A 19,457-nucleotide genomic window follows, 5' to 3' on the forward strand; every position below is an offset into this window, starting at 1 on the left:
TAGGAGGAATGGTGAAGGGTTAATGGTAGGAAGGAGGTGTTGAAGATTAAGGGCTAGGAAGGAGGAGGGGGACAAGAGAGATGGTGAGGTGGTGAGGGATGGGGGTGGATAGGTATTGCCGTAGTGGGCGGGTTGGGAGGGAACACAGGTGGGCAATGATTTCCAGCAGTGGACAGCGGTAAGGGGAGGGGAAAAAGATTAGGAAGGGACAGGGCAAGGAAGAGGATGTGGACAGGGGCCATAAGTAGTGATTGCGGTGTAAGTGTAGAGACTGAGGTGAGAAGTAGATAGATAGAGCGGAGAGTCGGAGGCTTGGAATTGGAGGGATAGATGGACTGGCGAGCAGGTAAGTCAATGGCTGACAAGTTAGCAGGCCGGCAAGTGAGGCAGTGGCTGCCAAACTAGCAGGCGGGCTGAAGCAAGCTGGTGCGGATGGACAGGGATGAGCAGGGAGAGGCTGGGGGGGTAGGTAGGTCAATGGCTGACAAGTTAGTAGGTAGGCAAGTAAATCAGTGGTTGACAAGCTAGTAGGCGGGTTGGGGCATGCTGGAGCCGGTGGATAAGAACGAGCAGGGAGATTCTGGAGAGCAGATAAGACAAGGGCTGACAAGTTAGCAGGCAGGTGAGTAAGTCAATGGCTGACAAGCTACCAGGCAGGCTGGAACAAGCTGGTGCAGATGAGCAGGGAGAAGCTGGAGCAAGCAGGCTGGAGCAGATGGACTGGAACAGGCAGCAAGCAGGCTGGAGCAGATGGACTGGAACAGGCAGGGAGAAGCTGGTTCAGGTGGATCGGAGCACGCTGGAGCAGATGTACTGGAGCAGGCAGGCTGGAGCAGGTGTATTGGAATAAGCAGGGAGAAGCTGGTTCAGGCAGACTGGAGCCGGTGTACTGGAACAAGCAGGGAGAAGCTGGTTCAGGCGGACTGGAACACGCTGGAGCAGATGTACTGGAGTAGGCAGGCTGGAGCAGGTGTACCGGAGTAGGCAGGCTGGAGCAGGTGTACTGGAGCAGATGGGCTGGAACAAGCAGTGAGAAGCCTGACTGGAACACTGGAGCAGGCAGGGGAAGCAGGGTCGGCGTACTGGAGCAAGATGGGATCGGCGTACTGGAACAAGCTGGGATCACGAGATGGGATCATGCAGACAGGAGTAGGCTTGGAGCAGGCGGACTGGAACACACTAGGGCAGGAACATGCTAGCAGGGAGAAGCTGGATCAGGCGGACCGGAACAGACTGGAGATGCTGGATCAGGCGGACTGGAGCAAGCTGGACTGGGACAATCAGGGAGAAGCTGGATCAGGCGGGCTGGAGTGACTGGAGCAGATGGACTTGAACGATGGACTGGAACGAGCAGGGAGAAGCAGCTGGATCAGGCGATAACAAGGCCCCGACACGCCCCCCGCCAACTTAGTCCGCATCCGCGAGGGACTGCATTTGAAAATGTCCAAATTCGGCTTTCAATTATACCGCTTTATTCGTTTTTGTGAGATAAACGTGTATCTCCTGATTTGGGTCGCAATATAGGCGTTTTTCTCTTTCGATTATAAGCTGCATTGTGTTTTTTCAACATTAAGTTTTAGTTGAAATGCATCTGCCCAAGTGTGCATTATTTGGAGGCTTTGTTTGATCTCGTTGGTGATTTCATTAAGATCATGTTTGAATGGGATGTAAATTGTGATGTCATCTGCATAAATGTAGGGGTTGAGGTTTTGATTGGCTAGTAGTTTGGCTACAGGTATCATCATTAGGTTGAATAATGTTGGTGAGAGAGGGGATCCCTGGGGGACTTCACACACAGGAATCCATGGGGGTGATCTGTCCGCACTCGTTGTTACTTGGTATGATCTTGTTGTTAGGAACCCTTTGAACCACTTGAGAACTGTGCCTCCTACTCTGAAGTATTCTAGTATATGTATTAGTATGTCATGATTAACCATGTCAAAGGCACTGGACATGTGGAATTGCAGGAGGAGGATGTTGTTACCATTCGCAATTGTCTGTTTGAATGAGTTCATTGCGGATTGTACTACAGTTTAGCCTAGGCTCTGACCACATCATAGAGGGCGTCAGCTAAAAACGAGAAGGCCGACTCCATGCGGGGTGCAACCTCAGCAAGGGTCTCCGCACCATCCCCGGGCTGTTCCACTGCCTGCTGCTGTAACCAAGAGAGGCAGGCTCCAGCAACGTAACAACTGCACACAGACACCTGTAAGGCTAGGCCTGAAATCTGAAAGGACCGCTTTAGTGCTGATTCCAGCCGCCGGTCCTGAATGTCCTTCACGGCTACCCCTCCCTCTACTGGGAAGGTGGTATTTTTGGTCACAGCCGTGACAAAGGTATCCACTTTAGGCAAGCCAAAGCGGGACAAGTGCTCCTCACTCTGAGGGTAAAGATGCACCATCACCGTGACCACTTTCAAAGGCCCCTCGGGGTCAGCCCATAGAGCAGAAATAAGCTCCTGGATGTAGTCATGCAAGGGGAAGCCTCGAGCAGGCTTCTTAGTACTCGCCATCCTCGGATTACCGGAGGAGGCCTTGCCTTTAACAGGATCATCAATAGAGAGGGCCTGCAAGGCATCTGAGATAAGCGCTGGCAGCTCATTGCGGTGGAAAATCCAAACCGCGGTGCGATCATCCAGATCCAGTGCCAAACTGGCACCTTCCTCTGGCTCCTCAGACCACGAAGGCCTGCCAGATTCCTCAGAATCCCCACAGCACGACCGGGGGGTGGGGGGGGGGGGGGAGGGAAGTGCGCCACTCTGCGACGGGGAATTTACCCGTATATGCTTAGCGTAAATCCAACGCTCAGGAGAAGCCACGTCTGTCGGCATCCCCGGCCCATCATCCATCAGAGGGGAGCCAGGTAGCAATGAAGTCAGACACCTGCGGCAGAGCTCTTTTTAGCATGAAGGCTTTATATAAAAGCAGCACAAACTCGGGGAAAAGTCGCCCTGGCCTCCCGTCTCCGCCATAGGAGCCATGGGGAATGGAGCTCCTCTGTTCGCCTCAGCCCAAGGCGCCCCTCTAGCTTCAGACTCCTCCGCAAATGCAGGGTTTGTGCCATGCAGCGCTTCCATGATGGCGCCCGCTGCCAGCTCCATCGAGCGGGAAGATTCATCGCTCGCCATACTCGTGACGGGTCTACCGTCTGAAAAGCATGCTTTACAGAGTCCCGCTGCTGATCTGCGCTTGCCACAATGGGAACAGCGCTTAACACCCTCAAAAGCCATCGCTGAAAATCGGCAGAATAAAATCGCCCCCATAAGAACGCCATCCGCGGGCCCTCAACGGAGGAGGTGAGAATGGCTCTAACCTTGAAAGACCAAGTCCAAGAGCTCCGGTCACACTGCACAGACAGGAAAAGCCTCAGAATATCAGTGCAGACAAAGTGTTTTTTCTTTTTTTTTTTTTAAAGCTGTGAGGAAAGTTGGAGGCAAACAGCTACAGAGGTACTCCGGAGGCAAAGGAGGGTGGGAAAGGCAGGGGAAGGGTGAACCTATATGCCTGCATCCACACAGGGGGGAGGGTAAGGCAGGGAAAGTGCGAAACTATGTGCCTTTAAAGTGGGCTCCAGCAGCCACAACACCCCTGCTACAAGTGGCAAAAGCACAGGAGCCACCCCATGCAGAATCTTTAAGGAGCTGAAAAAGCAGCGTCAAACCCTGCTGGGAGATAGAGAAATACCAAGAGGCAGATGGAGCTAGCCGTCCTGGAGGCACTATGGTTTTCAGTGTTCTCTATCTCCCCCTGCTGGTGGTGGACACAACCCATTCATAATGGATTCATCTGCTGCTGATGACAAGGAAATACAGATATGTATAGTCACGTGTGTATTTATAAGCACATCAAACACACTGCAACCCCTAGCACGCAGTAGACTCCTAAATTGACAGTGTCATAGGAATGTAGGATAGACTGATGAGTGTTATCTTGTGTTGTGGGCGGGAGGGGGGGTAATGTGGGGGGGTTTATTCTTGGGGGAGGGGGGAGGGGTTTGGGGCGGGGGGAGAGGGTGGGGGTTGGGAGAAAATAGTACATTGTTTCTAGACAGACATAATTGGATCATTGGAGGTGCTTGTATGTGGATAATGTCTGGTAAAGTTTTGTCACTGCTTCATAATAAAAAGATTTAAACATAAACACATCAATATGTATGTATACATGTATTAATTGTTAAAAAAATGGAAATGTGTACATAAACATATATATATATATATATATATATATATATATATATGTTTAAACTATATATATAACTACATGTCATCAGTAGCACACATCAGTAAATGTGTGTAATATGTTATCAATAGATCCTTGAATAAAAATATTATATAGTTTTCTATCAATGTGATTTAAAAACAGTTAACAAAGACACAAAAACCTCAAAGTCATCTGGCCATGTATGCTGAAGCACTGCAAACAATATGGAGACAATGCCGATTGTAATTAGATATGTCCAAAATCATATGAATTGTACAAAAATTTCCATGGACTCCAAGATTTATATGATTAGGTTACTTACTATCTTTGCTTCTGTGCATCTACACAATCACTCAAAATGTGCAGCAGGGTAGACTTGTGACAATATACAGTTTGTACGTCTACTCTTCTGCGTAAATATCTTTATCAGAGGCGTAGCCATGTTCTGATCTCAGGGGTAGCAGACTTGTATAAAATAGGCACCTGGTGCCAGCTAGACAGCAGTGTCTGTGTTGTTGCTCAGGGGCTGTGGCGGGCAATGATTAATCCAGGCTGTCTCTGTTGCGTCCTGCCTACAAGGAAACAGTAGTTACATCGGGAGGCAGGAAGCAGAAGAGGTCCCTCGACTGGCCACAGCACGCAACCTGTCTTCTTAAGTACAAAGTAAAAGTATTCAAGAATAGCACACACATTCCTTCCACTACTAGACACCTTGTTTAAATCAGAGGGGCGTTTGTTTGTGTGGTGACTGGCAAGGGGGTACTCCAGGACTGCCCTCCAACACAAAACTTACCACACCATAACAGCCCTAACTCAGCTATATATATTACAGTGCGCTGCACTGTGGAGCACCGATATACCAAATATTGGGAAACTGGTACAAACTGCACTGTTACACATTCCTACACAGACAGTACATGCTACCATAATCCTTCACCTCAGTCACACATGCAGAACATGGACAGACCCTCATATATATAAACATAAGAGTTGCCATACTGGGTCAGACCAATGGGCCATGTAGCCCAGTATCCTGTTGCCAACAGTGGCCAATGCATGTCAGAATCACCTTGCAGAAACCGAAAATTTGACCACATTCCACTCTACCAATCTAATACAGAATAGGGAGCCACAACCAAAAAAAAATTAATGAAATACAGCCCACCCACCCCCACCACTCAATCCAAGGCACCCAGACTCTACGAACAATGCAAGACTGGTAAAAAAAAAAAAGAGACAGAAATGCTTTTTCTCCTGTAAGTTTTAGAAAGCAGGTACATCTGAATCCTTACAAAGTATTAAATAAAAATTTCTACCTTTGTTGTCTGGGAATTTGGCTGGTCCCAGTTTTTTTTTTTTTTACATGTCCCATGAGTCAGTCTTACAAATTCTTTCCCAGGTTGGCCTTTCCATTTCTTCTTGTCTTCTTCATTTCCTTCTCTAAATCTGTTTGGCACATATCTTGCATTTTACGTCCCGAGTATGAAATAGCTATGTATAGAGCTGCCATGCGTCCCAGTTCCAGAAGGGAGATTTTTCAACCAGTCCTACAGTAAACTTGAATCCCAAATCCATATGTGATTTGCAGTCCCTGATTCTACCCATCAAAATCTGGGCTGCAGTACATCCAAAATGACTTAACAAAATGCACGCGGACCCCTCTACTGTTGTTTGAACAATTTATTTTCTCATGTGCTTTGGTCCCAATGTTTCTTTTCTGTTTCTTCTGCCTTTACAGGGTCTTTTGCCCATCTGACATTTCTTTTGTGTCCAAGTGCACTATCCGTCTTTCCTCTGCACGAATATTGGGCCTGTCCAGCATCTACCTTCTGTGTCCCTTGTCTGTATCCTACCTCCAAGTTCAGCATCTGCCATTTCTGTGTACCCATCCACCCACCCCTTTTGAGCACAAGCCTACCTGGTCTCCTCATCTCCCCCTTATCTAGCATCTGCCATCCTGTTGTCCCCTTTTATAGCATTGCCCTTTCTCCCCATCTTCCCCCTTTTTCCAACACTACCACAGTATTACTCCCTTTTTCAAGCATTACCTTTTTGTCCCCATCTCACCCCTTGTTCACCATTGTCCCCATATTTCCATTCCCCCTTCCAGTCATGCCCCTCTGTGTGCCTATCTCCTCCTCCCCTTTTCAGTATTGCCCCTCTGTGTCCCTATCCCCCTCCTTTTCAGTAGAGCCCATATCTCACTGGGATCTGTAGCTCAATAGCATGTGTCAAATGTCTTAATCCTTGTTTTTGTGATTATATGTTATCATTGACCACAACAACCTCCTCCTGCCTTGGATATAGATTTTAAAATCCCTTTTATGTTTGGTTTTCATTATATTTTCTTTATGAATGTCAAGCAATCTCACATGTCATTCCACATTTGCGAAGCAACTAGCAGTTCCGTTCACTTCATACCTACTGTTGTTGACTTATCTGTACAAGGTGCGCAGGTCCCAACAAGCAGTTGTTTCACTGTCACTTTCTCAGGGGACTCGAGCAAGGAACATTTGTAAACGTTTCTGTGATACTGTGCTGTAGATTTGTTCAAACACTAGATTAAGTCCCCTGAAAAAGTGAATGACATGTAAAATTTAATGACATTCATACACATATTTGAGACATGCTATTTAGTAGCATATCCCAGTGATTTATTAGACCGCTTATCCTCCTATTTCGATAAAGACATTTACGCACAAGAGTAGAGTTACAAACAGTATATTGTCACACTTACTCTGTTTGATGCACATGGACTCCAAGAGACTTTTGTGACATGCACATTACATGACAGACAAAAGAAATGAATGTGAAGTCCCACTGTGTAGTTACGGTAACATCAGATGTATTACATGACTATGAAACATATAAATTGCGAGTGACCATACTCACCCGCAAATGCGCACTACAGACTTCACTCTCTGTCCCGCCCCTGTGTCAATACGTGATGACAGGGGTGTAACAGAGAGGGAAACTGCGCGAAGTGGAGGGAGGGAACCGCCGAGGTCACTACCGCTCGCCCCTGAGGTTGCCGCTACCGCTCCCACCACCCTCAGTCGCTGACCCCCCTCCATCCGGCACAGGCCCTCTCTTCGCTATTGAACTTATAGTGCCGAAAATGCAGCAGGCAGATCAGCTGAGCTCCCATCGGTCTTCCTTCCCTGCCTGTGTCCCGCCCTCGCCGACGTTACGTCACACGAGGGCGGGACACAGGCAGAGGAGGAAGGCCGACGGGAGTTCAGCTGATCTGCCTGTTGCAGTTTTGGCGCTGTAAGTTCAGTGGTGAACAGAGGGCCCGGGTGGAGGGGGGTGGCAGCGACTCCCATGGGGGGGGAACTGGTAGCGGTGACCTGGGGGGGAGGGAGGGGAGGGCAGGAGAAATGCTGGACATGGGAGATATGAGGAAGGGGCCTTTGAGCTGGGAGGGAATGGGGCCTTGGAGCTGGGAGGGAGGGCAGGGGGCCTTGGAGCTGGCAGGGAAGGAGGGAGGGCAGGGAGCCTTGTAGCAACGAGGGTAGGGGGAGGGTGCCTTGCAGCGGCGAGGGGAGGGGGGCCTTGGAAAACCCACATAACAATACTCACCCGTTTTAATGGGCTTAACGGCTAGTTAAACATAGTGCAGCAGAAGTAGAAGTTTTAGAACATAATGTGGTGTACATGAACGTTACTAAAATAAACATAAATGCATTCTAATTTACAGGGAGCATACACCTTAAACACTGTTCTGTTTTCATACAGGAAGGGTTCTTTGGAAAAATAATCACTGGCATGAACATCTTAGCCTCCTGGGCCAATGCCTTCAAAATGAAATTGAATAAAGGAACAACTCAGTGCTTAATCCTCTTATCTAGACCCTCCACTTTACTCCCAACCACCCTGACCACCCCCGACATTACAATCCCAATATCCGACAATCTAAAAATCCTGGGAGTAAGGTTAGACAATCACCTAACCCTAGAAACTCACGCAAATGCCATGACGAAGAAGATGTTCAACATGATGTGGGTACCGAAAAGAATAAAACCATTTCTCCCCCAAACAACTTTCTGTAATCTGGTACAATCCACAGTACTCACCCACGCTGACTACTGCAACAGCATCTTCATCGATTGCAAAGCCCATATCCTGAAAAAACTCCAAACCGCCCAAAACACGGCAGCTAGACTTTTTGGTAAATCATGATTTGAAAGTGCAACACCACTCCGTGAAAAACTCCACTGGCTCCCTATCAAAGAGCGAGTAAACTTCAAAGTCCACACTGATCCACAAGATCCTCCACGGAGAATCTCCAAGTTACATGACCAATCTAATCGACCTGCCAGCCAGAAACGGGTCCAAATCTTCTCGAACATATCTCAATCTTCACCTTCCCAATTGCAAAGGTCTCAAATACAAAACCTACTATGCATCCAACTTCTCTGTTATAGGCAGCCAACTCTGGAACGCCATACCAAGATACATCCGAACAACCAACGAACATCTACCCTTCCGAAAGCTGCTGAAAACATACCTCTTCAAAAAAGCCTACCCAAACGACCCAACTTAATCCACGAACCTAATCCACACCACTAACACTAACCATAACTCATTCCTTCCCCTCACATCTCTTCCTCTTATCCTTCTCTATATAATTGTGTTATCTATGTGATACTTTGTACCCATACATTATATTACCTCTGGGATACTTTGTACCCATACATTGTGTTATCTATGTAATACTTTGTACACATACATTGTAGAGGAGTGTGGTAGCCATGTTTGTCCACTCTTAAGGTTATCAATCCATCTACTGAAGAATGCAAACATAAGAAAGGCTGTTAGAAAAGCAGCAACAAATGCTAAAGCAGGAGAGGCATTTCTTTTCACATATTCTGGCGAAGAGGAAAAAAAGGATGATTGGCGGGCCGACGGCTATGCGTGGTTCCATGGTGGTTTCCGTCGTTGGCCTAAAAAAGACCCAGTGCTGAGAAAAACATATCACAGAATCAGAACAGGGAATGGTAAGTTCCATCGATACAGTTACCAGCTTCTCGACCCTGGAAGTACAGAGATACTCGTCCATTACCTTGGAGAACAACCAACGGAAAAATCCATGAGTCATGGAAACAGAGTGAGGAACATGGACAGGGAGCATATAAGATCAGCACCGTCACTTCTCAAAAGAATAAGAAAGGAGACAGGTAAACCCATGTCTGTGTACCGTAGGATATGTAACGAAGGCACCATGGAAGACATTGTAGGTACACTTCCAAGAGATGTGGAACAAGTTAAAAACCAGCAAAACAATAAACGAAGAAAAGCACGTCTTACACAAGATGACATGTACAGTGTTTTCGAATACTGTGATCTTCTTGGACAGTTTGTCTGGTCCTACACTGTTCATCCCGATGTCTTACTAATGATGGGTGACAGGAAAATGGCCACACTGTTTCAGGACCTAACACGATCTGTGAAAGACAAACCAATACTCCTGTCATACGACACAACATTTAATCTTGGTGATTACTACCTTTCTTCCATTGTGTTCCAACATGAAATGTTTCAGGAATCTCCAGTAATACCATTGTGCTTCATGTTACACAGCAATAAAAAATTCCTTACCCACTGGGCATTTCTGAACGGTTTCAGAATAATTTGTCATAGAATTCAAAAAGAGAACGTAATATTTGTATCTGACAGGGAGACCGCCATACAAAAAGCTATTGATCATGTATTTCCTACATTTAAAAGAGTCATTTGTTGGAACCACATACGCCAGGATGTAAAAGTATGGACAAAAAAGCACTGCAGAAAAAATTCAGAGATAAAGTTCTACGTAGATGAGATCATGGAACTCCTGAAGTGCAATTCTAAAGAGATCTTCTATGAGAAACTGAGATTAAAACGTAGGAATTGGAGTACATCATTCCTACAATACTTTGAGCAAGAATTGCATCACAGTATAATCTGTCATGCGGTGTCCTGGATATTGAAAGAAAACGGTATTGTAGACTATGTGAAAGGGATAACGACTAATATTTCAGAAAGTTTCAACTCTATATTGAAACGCGTAGTGGAACAACAAGAGATACAGATGGAGTGCATGGTAATGTTTTTGTACCATCTACAAAACTTCTATATACGAGAAATCATTCGTGGGCAGTGCCACCTGGGAAATTATCATCTAAAAGACATTTATAGGTCACATAGTAAAGATAAAGAACAAGTTAAACTCCCGAAAGAATACTGTACCCCTGAGGATGTAGAAAAATTTATCAGTTTGCATTCAGATTCCAACACATCAAAATCGAAGATGGAACCAACACCATCTGCTTGCAATATTGCAGAGGGACGAGCATTAATTAAACGGCAGAGCATTGTACTTGTACCCTCTTTGGGAATATTTGTTGTACAGGGACACGGTGGGGATTACTACAATGTAAGGCTATTCCCAGAACAGAAGTGCTCTTGCAACTCCACTAGAACATGCCTTCACATTCTAGGTGCAAGGGAAGCAGTTGGTATGCTTCCTCCAAAGGTAGGCACTAAAACTATCAACCTTACAACACTGGCTAGAAACAAAAGGGGAAAGGCTCGTTCTGGAAGAAAATTCCCACGTAAAAAACAAACCTATACAATCATCCCGCAAAATGATTCTATAGTTCCCTCCAAAGATTTTTTACATGAATATGAAGAAGAGGAATATATTTTGGAACCCTGTGTTGGTAAAACGAATATAACGGCAACCAGAGAAGTCAATGAAAAAGAAGACTTTCTGGAAAATGAAACCAATATTCTCCATGAAGGTAAGAAAAAATCTATGAACATTGAAGACTTAACAACACACAGGAATCTGGAGTACAATGAATCTGTTCCCACGATGACGCACACGGAACAGCAGACAGAAATAGAGCCTCTGATCACCCCAAAGCCGTGGATGAACATAAATGAAACTTTTCCACACTTGGACTCCAAGGCAAAAATACGTATAGGTGGATACATAATTGACCACAGAGATTTAACATCGTTGAAAGACAGTAATTGGCTAACAGACACTGTACTTGACGGCTTCATTACAACAAGAGCAATAAAAATAAGCGAATTTGAAGTAAATGCAAGCATTTATACATTCAGTACCTATTTTATGTTATACCTAAAGCACCAAAAATATAGAGAAAGATTCATTGAAAAGCAGTTGAACAAATATAAAGTGCTTGAGCATGACATGTGGCTTATGCCAGTTAATATTGACCGTAACCACTGGGTGCTTGTGCTGGTTATCTTTAAGCATAAGAACATACTGTATCTAGATTCTATGCACAATGTGAAGGAAGATACTGTTAGTGATATCATGGCATTTATTATGTCACTTTATAAAATGTCAGGCAGGAAAACACCAAACATATATGAATGGAATTGCTATGCACCCATGGATATACCAAGGCAGGGCAACGGTTTTGACTGTGGTGTTTTTGTTTGTGTCCTTGCACACATAATCATTATAGGAGAACAATTTGACTTCTGTCAGAATGATATGAAATCAGTACGTACATGGATATTAAATGAATTACAAAATTTCAATGGACAGTCCCTTATGGGTGATCATAAAAAGTATACACCAGGAACGAAGGCGGAGGACAATAATGAAAAGCCATGTATCCCACATTTGAAAATAACACGACGTCACCCTCCACAAAGTACAAGCACCTTGACATACTGCAGTGTACTGGTGAAAACACTGATAGAAGGAACCAACGAAAACTGCTATGCAAAAGATGCATGTATCAGACCAGTAGCTGACAATATGGTGTTATGTGAAGGTGATTGCCTCGACTGGTATCACTACAGTTGTGTGGGAATACAAGAAGAGATTCGAGATGCAATATACCTATGTCCAAAGTGTCGGGGTTGATTTGGAACCATATAGCAATATTCCTGTTTGTCATCATTTAATCATTGAAGTCCGTATTGATAAAGCCATAGAATTCTAATTTGGAAATTGCAGCCTCTTCAGCTTTCCTGCATCAGAGTACAGTGTGGGAGAGCCCTGTGTTATAGCCTGGTGAGTTGCACTTTGCTTGAATGTCCCAGAGGGGCGATGGATAGAAGCAGGGTCTTTGCCGGGTCTCGGTAAGCGAGGCAGGTCGCTCATCCTTGATTCCCTCCTGTTGCAGCCTCTTCATCTTTCCTGCGTCACAGTCCATCGTGGGAGAGACCAGTGTTCCTGCAGCGGAGTTTCCAGTATTCCTGCAGTATATCGTCCAAGGCCTCAAGAGCCCGGTGAGTACTGTTGTTGGAGGGGGTGGGGGGGGGGGGGGAGAGGCTGGGTGTGGGTAACCCGACTGACCATTGGGTGAGGCAGAAATCGTTTTATGCCCTCCTGTTTCCTTTTCAGTCCAAGTTCCTGTGCCTGGCTGCGTGGAACGGGTCAGAGAGGGTGCCTTTGCCTGTCCGTGTGAAACGAGTCAGGGGGGGTTCCTATGCCTGGCTGCGTCAATCGAGTCAGAAGGGGTTCTTGCGCCTTGCCACGCCACTCAGTGTTCCCATTACACCTGGCTGTGTCATAGCCTGGTGAGTTGCACTTTGCTTGAATGTCCCAGAGGGGCGATGGATAGAAGCAGGGTCTTTGCCGGGTCTCGGTAAGCGAGGCAGGTCGCTCATCCTTGATTCCCTCCTGTTGCAGCCTCTTCATCTTTCCTGCGTCACAGTCCATCGTGGGAGAGCCCAGTGTTCCTGCAGCGGAGTTTCCAGTATTCCTGCAGTATATCGTCCAAGGCCTCAAGAGCCCGGTGAGTACTGTTGTTGGAGGGGGTGGAGGGGGGGGGGAGAGGCTGGGTGTGGGTAACCCGACTGACCATTGGGTGAGGCAGAAATCCTTTTATTCTCTCTTGTTTCTTTTTCAGTCCAAGTTCCTGTGCCTAGCTGCCTGTGCTTCGGTGTTCAGTGTTCCTGTGCCTGCCTCGGGACGGGAGTTCAGCATTCCTGTCTGTCCAAGTTCCATTTTCATCTGTTTCAGTGTTCTTGTAACTGTTCTGAGGCAGCCTGGACAAAGAAATCATATTTGTTAATTCTGTTTAAAGTTTGCTTCAGTCCTGTAAAGTGGAAGAATGCCATCTGGTTTAGATTGCTCAAAAGTCTAGCTTTTGCTAGACTAGAGGTTAGAAAGGTTAGAGAGAAATGAAACTTTCTTTGTCCTGTTTTGAGTGATGGATTGTTCATAGGTATTATTTACCACACATTCTCAGTAAGGCATACTGCAGTTTTAAAAGAGTAGGCTGAATACTGTTTAGATATTCTAGATGATTTAGATTTTGTCTTATAAGGAATTCTGATTTCTGCTTATTCTAAAATATGTTTTATTCTGTTTAATTAATAAGTTCTATTTCTATGTAGAATATCTTTTAAATCCAGTATCTGATTTTCAAGTGAGCTTTGTCTGCAGTTTAAGAGGTCATCATCTGGTTTGAATTATCCACAGTCCTAGCTAGGTGAAAAAGGTCAGGGAAACTCCTTGATGAATAGCTAAGTGTAGGACTGGTCTTCTGAAAGTAATAACAAACCATGTCTGTGTGCCATTAAGTAAGATTGCCCACTCAATGAACCTAAGTTATGAAGTTGACTGGGAATATGAGAATTTAATAAAATGCAAGAGATAGGTGCCACATTGTCTAGTTTGAGAGGCCCCAGGTCATAGGTCACTTTAGGAAATATCTCAAACCTATGTAACTGATATTTTGGAGTAAATGTATAGAGATAATTAGTTCAAGACAGGGTAATCAATCTATTCTTTACTATCTGGTGAGAAAGGGGGGCCAGAAGGGCTTAGGACCCTATATAAGGGAGAGCAGAAGCAGCTTACGTTAGAGAAGAGAAGGAGCTGAGACGAGAGAGACAAGACACAGAGAGCTGAAGAACAGAGCTAGAGCTGATGTTCTACTTTGTTTGCTGGCAAATAAAGAAGATTTTTCTCTCATTCTGGTGTGTGGTGTTTAACTCCTGAAGTACCACAGATTCTGCTAACAATAGTGGTAATTCCTGCAACAGTTCCATCCTAATCTTTTTCTCTTTCACTTTTAGTGTTTCTGTGCCTGTTCCTGCCTTGGTGACAGTGATCCTCTTCTTGTCCCTGGGCCTGCCTTGGTGTTCCTGTTTCTGTTCCTATTCCTGGGCAGGAGCAGTTACACTGGGGCAGTTTCAGGAACAGGAACACTGGGGCAGACCTCTGTGTGTACCCTGTTCCTGGGCCTTCCTCAGTGTTCTGTTCCTGGCCTGGGCCTACCTCAGTCAGCATTGCAGCTTCTGTTTTCAGGTGCTCTGCTTCTGTTTTCAGAGGCTCTGCTTCTGTTTTTTTTCAGGTGCTCTGTTCCTGCCTCAGTCGGCATCCTGTTCCTGTTGCCTCAGCATTTCCTGTCAGGATCTTGATACTTTAGCTAAGTTCTTCCTTAAATTAATTTTAAAATCTACTCAAATAAAAATGTTATTTGAAAATTATATACATATATATACTATATATTCTCAAAGCAATCAAGCATAAGCATTTTCAAAATACCACTCATAGTTTTACACAAAGTATTTAGAATACTTTGACTTAGTTACTGCGACAGAATCTGCAGGCATCCATTTATGCTAATGAAAAGTTGGTGTAAATCCTTGCATGTACATTTATGCGCAGTGGTCCTTATTATATGACTATGTACATACATTTGGTAAAGCCCATAAACATACCACTTTTTCCCTGTGTGCATACATTTTGCTTGTGTACCTTAAAATTTAGGCTCAGTACATTACAGAATACACTTCCCAATCTCACTCATACATTGTAATTTTTCACAAGTGCTAATTATTGATTATTAGGAGCTGTTAGCAATGCTGATTGGTTTTTAAAGCCAATACAGTTTTGCGCACTGTTATAAAATACGCCTAGATTTATGCATGTAAACACACATTCATCTATGCGCAGTACATACTGTATAATCTGGGGGATAACATAAACATGGCCCTAAGACCTGTACCTCTGTGTCTCTGCAACTGCAGGATATGAAACACATGTATAACAACAGTACAAAGGAATAAATTGTGAAATTCAAATGCAACATGTTATTTTGCAAATAGTATAAATAGTACATTTGTGGAACAATTTGGTATAAACTGTGCTGTTTGTTTTTCCTTGTTTTAGACTGCTTTGGGTCCTGCTGGTCTGTACATCTACTGTGTGGAATTTTGGAAGATGGAAATAAGAAAATAAAAATGTAATTTTTAATGTACTCTGTGGAAGTTGTTAACTTTTTCAATGTGATGGATGCCTGTTCTGGTGTCTGCACACAATAAACTTTTAATAACTGCCTATACTTATGGCTATGATTTCTGAACATGTGGTATGATTAAAGGATAAACTTTTAAATGCACAGCTCGGTATATATGCTAATCTCAACTTTATTAAATATTACAGACATATCCATCTATTTGCTCCCATTATTCTATCTCACTCTATTCTCAAATATAACACACATTGAAACTGAGTTTGCTTGGGAAAATGTGAGATCAAATATTAAAACATAAAAAAAACCCAAAACAAACCCTTTATCCTGCACCTTTTAAGGCACTGCCTATCCACCTGGATGGTGATGGCACAATTGAAAACAAGTTTGGTCACATCCAGCTGGTTGGTGATGGCACAATTGAAAACAATTTTGAAGACTAACTCAAAAACCTGTTTCTTAGCTGAGCCCTAGTATTAACACTTTGAAAATGCAATCATACCTTGTCTCTGTGGTTATGTTCCACTAATTTGTTAAACGATGAACTGGCTATCTTGAAAGGATTATACAATCTTTGGATGCGTGACTAGGGACACAAACATACACTTATTTATTCAATATCACAATTCCTCCTGTACAGCCACATAACAACCTTTTAGGGTGGATAGTGTTCACAATTAACGAACAGATAGAAATAAGAGATTTCTGTTTTGGCACATTATAAGTCATAACAAGAACAAAACATAAGAAAATCGATGGGCTGCATTAGGGGATTCTAGCCCATTTAGTTATGTTTAAGCAAAAGAGATCTGCATTAAATAAAATATTTATTTTTCTTTTGAATTATAAAACCACTTGTCCATGAAATATGCCTAGAAATAGAATGATCCATTTGTATATCTAAAATGTCAACGTCTACATGACAGATTAGATGAAGATGTGATTCCATGTGCCCCAATTAATGGAGAGTTTTTTTAATAGAAATGCTAAATAGTAGTAGTAGTAGTATTCCATCTTTATAACACCAGGCTTCCCAAGGCAGATTACAATAACAGTTGAACCAATCAGGAAACAGGATCACAATTACATTTTACCATCTGTATCCAACTGGATTAGATTTACAGATGGACCACGCATAACCAGTCCGTTATTTCTACAAATTTTTTCCTACTGTTGTCAATTGCTCAGTAGCAATTGCTCAGTCTATTGCAAACAAGCTCCGCCTACTGGCTTTAGTGGTGTACGAACCCGTGTCCTGTTTTAACCTCCGAGAAAAAAGATCCTGCTAGGTCACGCCCTCTGGTCAGGCCCACTGCGATGTGACGTATGGGGGCTCGCCCCTTTTATCACGGCCCCTATGACGTCACGTTACCGTCCTCCGGCGAAAAACCACCTGTATTGGCGAGGAACTACCTGTATGTGCCGTGTGGGGGCTCGACCCTTTTACCACGCCCCCTATGACGTCAAGTTACCGTCCTCCGCCGAGGAACCAGTCACATTTACGATAGTACGGGGGCTCGCCCCGCCCCTTTTAAGGTGGACGAGATTGTGCGCAAATGGGAGGGTCAGGGAGAATAATGATTAATGTCCTGAGTTAAATACCATACACAGAGAAAACAAAAAAAAAACATTAGGAGGTTACATGTAAAATGTTCATATGTATACGACTACCAAAAGAAAATGACGTTTAAAAATGTTGGCGATCGAATCCGGGAAGATCCCGAGGATCCCGCTGTATCCGGTTTTTACACCGTCCCGTTACGTTACGAGGTGACAGGCCACTGTATCTGTATGGGGAAAGTTGCGTCACGGGGGGGGGGGGGGATGAGGAGGAGTGTTGTGGGCGCTGGTCGGCAAGCTGTATAAATTCCTTCTGCTGCGTGCTGGTGGTGTGAGTTCAAAATTCAAATACAAGAAGGTAGGTCTGGGGCGGAGGTGATATATGGTAATGAGGGAGGTTGGCTCGTTGGGTGTCTATTTGTACTTGGAGACGTTGATACATTGGGGCTACCTTTGACCTTGTTGGCGTTCTCTTAGAGCTGGTAGTAGGCCCGTCTTTGGAAATTCTTATGGAGAGAAAGCTCCTGCCCCGCCCAGCGCCGCAGTGTTCAATACTACTACTACTTATCACTTCTATAGCGCTACAAGGCATACGCAGCGCTGTACACCATAAGACAGTCCCTGCTCAAAGAGCTTACACTCTAGATAAGACAGTACACTTAAGACAGAACAATTAAGGGTAAGGGAATAAAGCGGTGAGGATAACATAGTAGATGACGGCAGAAAAAGACCTGCACGGTCCATCCAGTCTGCCCAGCAAGATAAACTCGTATGTGTTAAAGAACAGGGCCTTACATGTGTCCTGTAAAAGATATACGAGCCCAAGAAGAGAGTGTCCTAAACTCCTGCAGTTGTTCTCAAGTTTACGCACATGTGGAAGCCACCCCCTTTCTATGTTTTCACTATGAGACGTGTTCTGTATATGAAAATGGCTTTTTTGACATTGTGTGGGTACATGTGCTTACTGGCACACGTACTTGCACATGTCAGTGTTTGAGTGGAACTGTCGTATAGGTGTGTATCTTATTTTATAAAATAGGTAATTATCTGCATTATAGTAAATTCACGTTGTTTGTTTCACCATCCTTGAATCAGGTGTAACTGTACTTCTACTACTCTATAGCTGTAGGTGAGCATTTGTGCACTGATGGGGATTATAATAAGAATCTGTTGTATAAAAGCAGTTAAACACCTGACTTACATTTTATAAAAAAGGAATGTGGATTGTTTTTTGTTTTTTTTAATTATTAGCACTTTGGTTATAAAATTGCTTTCCACACGTATTTGCCCTGGTAACAGGCCAAACATGGGTGGACTGGGTGACCAGAGAACTGGATGAAGGATGTGCACTAGATGTAATCTATTTGGATTTCAGCAAAGCCTTTGATACGGTCCCCACACAGAAGACTTGTGAATAAGCTAAAAGGGTTGAATTTAGGACCGAAAGTGGTGAACTGAATAGGAAACTGGTTGACTGACAGGTGGCAGAGGGTGGTGGTAAATGGAATCCGCTCAGAGGAAAGGAAGGTGAGCACTGGAGTTCCTCAGGGGCCGGTGCTGGGGCCTATTCTGCTTAATATATTTGTGGGAGATATTGCTGAAGGGTTGGAAGGAAAGAGTCGCCTTTTTGTGGATGACATGAAAATAGCCAATAGAGTGGATACCCTGGAGGGAGTAGAAACAATGAGAAGGGATCTCCGAATATAAGAAGAATGGTTGAGGGTCTGGCAGTTGAAATTTAATCCCTAAACAAAGTACACAATAAATTGTTAAACTTATATTCATTATATACCATAAATTGATATTTAACCTCCCACACCAATCATACCAAGAATGTAAAGTAATATATAATATAGGAAGACCAAGCAGATGGTCTATCAGATGTCTATTTACTAAAAATGAATTTCACCAGACAAATAGAGCTAAGTACTCACAGAGATGTTAAACTGAAACCATCTGATAAAATGGAATAACATAGTTACAATTTAATGCCAAGAAGTGTAGAGTGATGCACTTGGGGTTCAGAAACCCCAAAGAGAGATACTGGATAAGAGGGGAGAGATTAGTAAGCTCGACTCAGGAGAGAGACCCTGGCGTGTTGGTGTCCGAGGATCTGAAGGTGAAAAAACAGTGTGACAAGGCAATGGCCGTGGCCAGAAGGATGCTTGGCTGCATAGAGAGGGGTATAACCAGCAGAAGAAAGGAGGTGTTGATGCCCCTTCTACAAGTCATTTGTGAGGCCCCACTTGGAGTATTGTGTTCAGTTTTGGAGGCCGTATCTTGCTAAACATGTAAAAAGACTGGAAGCGGTTCAAAGAAACGCTACAAAAATGGTATGGGATTTGCGTTGTAAACCGTACGAGGAGAGACTTGCTGACCTGAACATATATACTTTGGAGGAAAGGAGAAACAGGGATGACGTGATACAGACGGTCAAATATTTGAAAGGTATTAATCCGCA

General features: G+C 44.2%; 1 protein-coding gene across 1 annotated transcript in view; it reads left to right on the forward strand.

The window, feature by feature from the left end:
* The window catches only part of LOC115480944, a 54,794-nt gene extending 41,515 nt beyond the window's left edge, over nucleotides 1-13,279 (forward strand). The window contains exons 4-7 of the mRNA XM_030219928.1: nucleotides 12,353-12,458; nucleotides 12,574-12,749; nucleotides 12,862-12,967; nucleotides 13,082-13,279. Coding sequence (XP_030075788.1) covers nucleotides 12,353-12,458; nucleotides 12,574-12,749; nucleotides 12,862-12,967; nucleotides 13,082-13,246 — 553 coding nt within the window. The 3' untranslated portion in view covers nucleotides 13,247-13,279. The remainder of the gene's footprint in view (nucleotides 1-12,352; nucleotides 12,459-12,573; nucleotides 12,750-12,861; nucleotides 12,968-13,081) is intronic.
* The last annotated feature ends 6,178 nt before the right edge of the window (nucleotides 13,280-19,457 follow it).

Source organism: Microcaecilia unicolor, chromosome 11, assembly GCF_901765095.1.
Source record: "Microcaecilia unicolor chromosome 11, aMicUni1.1, whole genome shotgun sequence".
Lineage (NCBI taxonomy): Eukaryota > Metazoa > Chordata > Amphibia > Gymnophiona > Siphonopidae > Microcaecilia > Microcaecilia unicolor.